Source organism: Oxyura jamaicensis, chromosome 3 (genome assembly GCF_011077185.1).
Source record: "Oxyura jamaicensis isolate SHBP4307 breed ruddy duck chromosome 3, BPBGC_Ojam_1.0, whole genome shotgun sequence".
In the NCBI taxonomy this organism is placed as follows: Eukaryota; Metazoa; Chordata; class Aves; order Anseriformes; family Anatidae; genus Oxyura; species Oxyura jamaicensis.
Window position 1 is genome coordinate 80,571,425 of NC_048895.1, and position 7,973 is coordinate 80,579,397.

General features: G+C 51.8%; 2 protein-coding genes across 3 annotated transcripts; one reads left to right on the forward strand and one right to left on the reverse strand.

Annotated features, from left to right (window-relative positions):
* Window positions 1-240: 240 nt before the first annotated feature.
* On the reverse strand, window positions 241-1,709 carry PNRC1 (proline rich nuclear receptor coactivator 1). 2 transcript variants are annotated; one of them, XM_035321626.1, is made up of 2 exons: window positions 1,340-1,709; window positions 241-728 (listed from the first exon to the last, which is right to left on the reverse strand). In XM_035321626.1, exons 1-2 carry the CDS (start codon window positions 1,673-1,675, stop codon window positions 321-323), a joined length of 744 nt encoding a protein of 247 aa, XP_035177517.1. In that variant the 5' UTR covers window positions 1,676-1,709; the 3' UTR covers window positions 241-320. The 2 variants fall into 2 exon arrangements, with proteins under 2 accessions (XP_035177517.1, XP_035177516.1); XM_035321625.1 differs by having other exon boundaries at window positions 241-761; window positions 1,265-1,709.
* A 49-nt stretch (window positions 1,710-1,758) lies between these two features.
* On the forward strand, window positions 1,759-3,608 carry BORCS6 (BLOC-1 related complex subunit 6). Its single transcript, XM_035321624.1, is given in 2 exon segments — window positions 1,759-1,827; window positions 1,829-3,608. Coding segments are annotated over 2 exon segments (1,185 nt in total). The 3' UTR covers window positions 2,945-3,608.
* Window positions 3,609-7,973: the final 4,365 nt, after the last annotated feature.

The following is a 7,973-nucleotide window of genomic DNA, read 5'->3' on the forward strand; positions in this document are numbered from 1 at the left end:
AGTCTTCATGTGTCAAGCACACACTGAAAATTGTCCATGTTTTATATACAAGACATCTACCATTCAGGCAGTGCAAAATACATCCTTTCATAACAAAACTAAAATGTACCTCTCAAAGTATGAACAAGAATATACACATAATACATGATGTACACTATTTACACAACCATAAAAAATATAATACAAGGATTTTTGTATGTGGTTACAAGACTTGACAGTCTTTTGCAATTTTTTTTTGTATTTTTTTTTTTCTTTGCAACAAGGCATGTGTAAGTTTCCTGGATGGACTTTTCTTTGCAGCCATTCAGAGATCTTGGAAACTACGCTTGAACTTTTAGGAGAGTTTTCAAATGGACTGCCATCAACTCCCTGTTTTGGTCAGAAAGTTCAGCTGTGCCACCCACCCAGTGGCTGGGAGGCTTTGGAAGGACACTAGGTGACGGCGGGTCGCTAAATTTTGCCCCAGCATAATTTTCTTTTTGGTTCGCTTCTGTTAGGGTGACAGGTTTCTTGGACTTGGCGTTTCTGAAGTTCTCTGTGTTTTTAAGTGGCTTTTTCTCCTGCTTCGGAATTACTTCTGTCGATACAGAATCTTGCCAAAAGTTCTCTATCTTTTTCGCGGAGGTGATCTTGGTCAGCGGCACGTTACATTTGCCCTTCTGCCTGTTAATCTTTGGTTGCTCACACAGATGGAAACCGTGAACGGGCTGGCTGTGGGGGGCGGCAGCCTTCTCAGGCTTTCCCATCTTGTTCTTCAAGACCTGCGCAGACAAAGACCTCTCGTCAACGGGCAAACCCTCTCCTCGAGGGGAGCCTCCTTGACGGTTCTGCCAGCCCCCAGCCGGCCTCCGGGACGAGACCCCGCCGCCATCACGGCGCCCCCCCCACATCCCCTCACAGCCCCCCGCCCCCCCGCCGGCCGCCATGGGGCGCTGCGCCCCCCGCACGTCCCGCCCTGCGCGCGCAGGGGCGGCTGGCGCGCGGCCAACAGGCTAAATCCGGCTGTTGCTGGGCGCAGCGGCGGCCGCCCATTGGTGGACGGCGGCGGCCAATCACCGGCGGCGGTTTCGCTCTTTCCCCTTCCCCCAACGGACGTAACGGAAACTCCGCCGCCGCCGCCCCCCACACGCAGGGCGGAGGGAGGGGGGCGAGCAGCTTCCCCCCTCCCCTCCCCCCGCGCTCCGGCCAGGAAACAAGCGCCCCCTCCCCAAAACCGGGGAAAGGGGGAGAAAAGTACGGAGAAGTGCCCGAGCGCCTTCCCTACCTCCTTCCTCAGGGGTCTGCCGGGCGCCGGTCTCGAAGGGGCGGCCGCAGGGGGCTCCTCCGGAGGAGTTGTAACCATACCTGGAGCTGGGGGAGCGCGCAGCTCCCCCGGGCCGTAGGCGGCCAGCGGCGTCCTCCTGCCCAGGCCGGCGCGGTGCTGCTGGTACTGCTGGTAACGGCTCGGCAGGAGCCCCGCGGGGCCCGGCCGGATCTTGCCCTTCCTCCGCCTCACTCTCTTGAGCGCGGGCCGCGCGCCGCCCCCCGCGGCGGCCAGGCAGCAGCCGGGCTGGTTCTCACAGTTGCTGTCCCCTCGCCTGAGGCGCTGCAGGAGGCCGGAGGGCAACCGCCGGGGGTCTTCGGCGCCCGACGAGATGCGAGCCAAGAAGGGCGGCGGCGCCGTGGTGGTGACCATGGTGGGACGTGGGGACCCGGAGCTGTGGAGGGGAGAGGGGTCGGGGTGCCGGGGAAGCGGCTGCCTGGGCTTTGTGGGCTGAGATGGTGGCGCGGTCGGGGCTGCTGCTAGGAGAACATGGCGGGGGAGTGAGGGGAGCAGCCAGCAGCGCCCCTGTGTTGTTACACGGACGGGCCCCGCCCCCTTCCGCCCTCCGGCCAATCGCCGCGCTGGAGCGCCGCGAGCGGCACGCCTCTCCGGCGGTCTCAGCCAATCGCCGCGAGCCGGCCGCCGCTCTGGCCCCGCCTCGGCCAATCGGAAGCGACACAAACAGTCGTGGCCCCGCCCGCTTCCGCAAGCCGCCCAATCCGCGCGGACACAAACAAGGGGCACTCCCCAGTCTCCGAGTCACGGGCCCGCAGTGCGAGGCGAAGGGGCGGGGCCAGCCTCTCCCCTCGCCAGCACCGCTGACCAATCGCGCGGCACGCGATCGCCCGACGGCCACGCCCCCGAGTGCCCCGGAGCCAATCAGAAGCGACGTAAACAGGCGGCGGCGGCGCGACCCCGGGGGGCGGCGGCGCGCTCCCGGCTAGGCACGCGGCGCCCGCCATGGAGCTGCCGGCACCGGGCGCGGCGGGGGCACCGGGGAGCCCGGCCCCGGCCCCGGCCCAGGAGGGAGCGGAGCGGGACGAACGGAGCCTGGAGGCGCTGAGCCTGGCCGCCGGCGGCACCGGAGCGGCGGCGGCAGCAGCAGCAGCGGCGGCGGGGCGGCCGCAGCCCCCCCCGGAGGGCCGCCGGGCGACTCTGGCGAGCGCCTTGGAGCTGGAGGGGACGGTGCTGCGCGAGGGGCGGCTCACGCAGTTCGTGGCCAACAACCTGGAGCGGCGGATCCGCCTGAGCGGCGCCCCGCGGGGCGAGCAGCCGGGGCCTGGCCCTGGGCCGGGAGCTGGAGCCGGAGCCGGGGCCAGCTCCATCCCCGCCATCGACCCCGGGGCGCTGCAGGACGTGGTGGCCCTGGCCGGGCAGGTGGCGGCGCAGGTGGACGAGCTGCTGCGGGCCGTGCACTGCGGGCTCCAGGCCCTGACGGCGCTCAGCGTCGGCTGCATCCAGACCTACCGGGACGGCGTGGAGAGCCTGGGCGAGGCGGCCGACCTCAGCATCCGCGCCATGTACGCGCTGGTGGCCCGCTGCGAGGAGCTGGACCGCGCCATGCAGCCCGTGCCCGCCCTGGCCAAGCGCATCCGAGACATGAAGGGCACCCTGGAGCGCCTCGAGGGGCTCTGCAAGTAGCGCCGCACCCGTGGCACCCGCTACTGCACGGTGGGTGCGACTTAGTGGGTCGGGCTGCCTGCCCACGGTCCCTCGAAGCTGGCCCGGAGCCGGTCTCAGGCCCCCAGCTTCGTACACGGTGGCTTTGGGGCCCCTGCCGGGGCCTGTCCTGTCCTCGTGGCCTGCCAAAGCCTTGGGCTGGAGGAATCTTGGAAACTGGTGAAGGAAAAGGGTCTCGGTGTAAATGGTGTGGTGAACCGCCCGCAGCGCTCCGTAGCTTAAGCTCCATTACAGAATTTGGACTCCACATGCCTTACGCTTGCTGTTTGTTGAGGGCTAGGGAAAACTAACCAACCTGAATCAGAAGCAGCTGTCAGTATTTATTTTTTACCAAACCTGAAGTTGTTGTGAATGCTTTCTTGATGTTTACGGGCGTACGTGGGTCTTTGTAGTTGACAATTAGTGCCTGACTGAAATAATTCTCATGCTGTTAGAGTTAACAAATGTGAAGAACGCTGCTGTCCCTTACAGGACGCAGTTGTAAGGGAAGATAAATAAGAAGACAATTCAATTCACCAAAACACGTACTTTCTGAGAATAATATAAAATCCACGGGATAGAACTGAGATTCAGATAAGAGCAGTTCTATATACAAAGTACTAAATAAAAGCCTTCAGATAAAACACGCTTTGTCTCTCTTAGTTTCTACAGTTTTCATAGAAATTTGAGTGATGTCACTGAGATGATACTGTGATTTATGTCCAACGTGAAACATACTTACTTTGATGAGGAATATGTGTACATTATGACATTACACGGGTGTGTGACTGGCATAAAGTAAATACTTTGGAAGAATTTACGTAGCTTGAAGCTTCTGTATATGCATCACTGTATGCAGAAATCATTTTGCTGTATCAGTTTTTCCGTTGAGGCTTGAGAGAGGTTCTCTGCTAGCTCTGGTTCCTATGTAACTGGGCTTTTAGGTGGTGCTTCTTAGCAGTCTGTTTAGGTTACAGATGTCTTTGCAACTGGATTTCAACAGAAGAATAATCACTGTGATCCTGAATATGTATAGTGGTGCTTTAGGTGACCGGTGGCTCCTAAAAACATTTCAGAAAAGGTATCCAGAAATACTGCACAAGTCCTGTAACTTTTGGTTAAGGAGCAGATAGGTTTAGAGTGGGTACAGTTGGCACCGCCTTAGTCTCATCAGACCCACTGATGAGTGAGAGACAGATGCTATGATACCCTGTACTTCTAAACGTGCATAATACTAAATCTTAACAAAATTAGTAACTTTTATTTTTTTTATTACGCTTGTTTGCAGTCCCTGGCTGATCTGGGGCCTCTCTGCATGGCTGAGCCTCCACCTTTTCCCTTGGCACAGGGGAGGTTTTGCATCCGGCCTTCCAGCCCCAGGGAAGGAGGAGGCTGGGAGCGGGCTGTGCTCTCTTTGTGGTCAGCTGCTCGCACGGTGCTGTCTGCTAGGGAGCAGCTGTGGCTCTGGGAAGAGGCGAGATCAATTAAAGAATAGAGGCTAGTAGAGAGAAAAAGGAGAATGGAGGACCTATAAGACATGAGAGGTTTCGTAACACCACAGGAACAGCTGTCGTCATTTAGTTTTGCGGTATTATTCTTGGGAAGGCTTGAGATTGTCTATCCTGGAGAAGCAGTAGTTTTGCTAAGTGTGTGTTGTGGTTTTGTACGTCAGGACTTAAAACCAAAGTTGGCTCTTGTTCTAAATATTACATGAAAGACCCCTGGACATATTCATATAGCCACATACGTACAGCTCCACTTCATCCAGTCTAAGGTTAAGGCTTTAAAGCGTACACGTTTCAGTACACTATCAGCTTTTGATAGCTTTTCATTTCCAGTCACCTATGTGCAGTGCTAATTCCCTGCTAAAATTGTCAAGCCTGTAGAATAAAATCATTACTTCTGTGTTTAAAATTGTTAGTGATTAGTTGTTGTGGAAGCATTTCACTTCTTAATTACTGCCTTTCCTATTTGGTAAAATAATTTGAAAGCTAATTTAAACTCTGCTCCTGTATCTGCGCTGAGACCCATTAATGTGATTGCAGAGCCAGTTTCAGTCTAGGCCCTCGGGCAATAATTTCTGACAGTGATGTCACTCATGGGATGAAAAAGCGATGACTGGCGAGTTCCAAGCATGAAGGAAGTGGTAATTACAGAGTGTTTTTTTCATGTCAGCATGACTTGCACGAAGGGCAGACCCAGCTGAGCTGGGCAAAGTGGTTCTTGTTCCCAGGTGCCTGCCTCGTACATGTGCCCCACGGTCGCCGTCCCTGTGGCAGGTGTGGCTGCGTGGTGCCAGGCTGTCCTGTGCCACTGCAGTCAATACCAACACGTTAACGGAGAGCTGCTGTGGTTTATAGCCTCCTCCTTCCTACCTCTTTTTTGTTGTAGGAATGGTGTCGCTTGGCAGTGCCCGTATCAGTGCGGCTCTGATGCTAGCCCTGCCTTTGAAGTTGTGTTTGGATGGCTTGTGAGCTGTGTGCAGCTCACGCCTGCCGGTAAGCCTGCTGCTGCAGCAGCCAGAGATGTCTGCGCTGCCTTTTTGATCCCAGTCCAAGCTTTCATGTGCATATTCTGTGTTAATCCTGGCACTTTCCAGCTTTGGGACGTTGAGCTTAGCTTTCAGGTTCTTCTAGCCTTTGTTGCTTAACCTGTCACGGAGCAGGGTAAAGCTATGTTTGGATTTTCCAAGAACTTAACGTGCATTCACATACGTTTTCTTGCTCAATCAGATCAGCTTTATAATTGGTCTTGTTTTCCTTTATCGGCTGCCAAATAAACTTCTGCTGAGACCAGACAGACAAGGTCAAAGAAGAAAAATAACGAAATGACATGCCAAACGCTGTGCAGAGCCAGGATCAGAGTTAGCTGTTTAGAAATCACTCCCCTGTCCTGTTAATTGCCACTGAGTCCACTAGGAATTAGGTAAGCTTAATTTCTTTTTATTTAGGACAACTGTCAGATTTGACTAAGGAAATCCTTTTTTTTTAAAATATTCATTAAAGTATGCTTGGTTCTGCTTCATATTCTTCATATTTACATTCCCTGACTGTTAGCTGATTCCTGATTCCATATCCTTGCTATTCAAAGGAGCTTTACCACATAAAACCTTACTACGTCCTGGAGCAGGTACCATCACTGGTATTTCACCTTTAAGGTGCTTTGCCAATGTTGCTTAATTGTGCCAGGAATTCAGTAAGTAAACATATCAACATTTTGTGTCTCTTGCTGCTGAACAGATACCAAAATACATAAATCTTGGATGAAATTTCCAGATTTATGGTTGTCTTTATTCCCATTCCTGCCTGAGGTACAGGTATGAGGAACGAAGTGGGCTTTGGAGCAGCACGTTAGTTGAATCCGAGAGAACGTGCCTTAGTATTCAAGATCCATCTATTTTGAAATGGTTTCAAATAGCATGGCTGTTCTACCAGAAGACCAGAAAAAAAAGCTTCAAAATTATCAGCATCCTTCGAGAAGAGTAGCAGATCAGCAATTGTAGCAAACTCTGTTAGCTGAAACTGTGAAAACAGTCTTCAAAATAGAGGCTTTTGCAATAAACATAACCCAACGTAAGGTAGGTCTTACTGTCAGATTCCAGACTAAGTCACCCTGATCAACACTGGCATATGCACCTGAAGGAAAGCCTTTAAAAGATAAGCAGATAGTGTTTCTGTCGCAGCTTACGTTTAGTGCTTGGAAATGGCTCTGAGAAAGGGGCGTTCCTATAAAAATGATAAAGAATCCAAATAGTATGATTTTTGTAAATATTGTCCCCACTTCTCACCCCACCCTGGCCTCTTCCAGGAAGTGTGTCTTGGATCGTCCTTCCTGCCACGTATGTAAGAGCACACATGAGATTCATGACATTTCTCCTGTAGAGAGCTAACGCAATTATTGCATCAGACGCAGGAACTGAAACTTGTTGGGTTTCACATTTGCTGTTCCAGCTTGGTTACTGGGGAAAGCTGTTGAGATCATTGTTCTCTGCTATTCAGAGCTCAAGAATGTGAGATCCATGGACTTGAGCCCTTGGCTTCCACCCTGGAAGTTAAGATCATCCTGCCCCCCGATTAGATTATGGCAGAATCAAATACGCCCTTCTCTCGTAACAGGAAGAATGGTAAATTATCTAAATGTCAAACTCGTGCAGTTTTGTTTATTTCCTCCTGTTTACACACACTAGAAGCAATGCAAAACCAAAAACCAACGACAAAAAAAAAAACAAGCATAACCTCCTGACCCAAAGACTGATCCTCTTCCCAAATTGCGAGGTTGGCAGTTTCATCAATAACAATAATTTTGGCTGCCAGGATAACACGCTTCAGCTGGCTCTCTCCAGCAGTGTTAAATAAATCCTGATGAGAATTAAGAGAAATGTATAAAGAAAATAAAGTCCTACATTTTATTTTAATATCGATAAGGGTTGGAGTTAGGACAGTCCGTGCAATGCTTCCCAAACGGCCATCTGTTTTTTGTTAGGAGGGTTGTACTGCCGTGTACATTGGTCAGAACGCATCAACGTTAATTAGCTGGGAAAGCTGTGTTAAAACTGTCTTGATTATTTTGACAGATAACAGCTAGAGAGTGCTGTCGCTGTAGTTAGTTACATCATTTGAATTCATGTTGCTTTTATTAGTTACTGTAAAGTATCTTTGCTGAAAGTTGATTTAATTCAGAGAAGGGTATACATTTATTTCCATATTTTTATTTTCACAAATGCCATTTAAAGAGATAAGAAATCTAGAGCTTTGTCCAGCAGTGTATCTCTTATCCCAGTGTGACCAGCCATGGTTTTTCCTTATTTTCTTGATGGACAATGCTGGAAAAATTCCCAGCATTGAACTTTCTTGTAAAGCAAAGAGCCATGCCCAGTGAGTTGTGAGGAAGCACATTGTTAAGAAAAGCTTCCTTGTCTGGAAATACATGTAAATCCGGGGCCGGATGGGCTGGAGGGACAATGCTGGAAAAATTCCCAGCAAAGAACTTTCTTGTAAAGCAAAGAGCCATG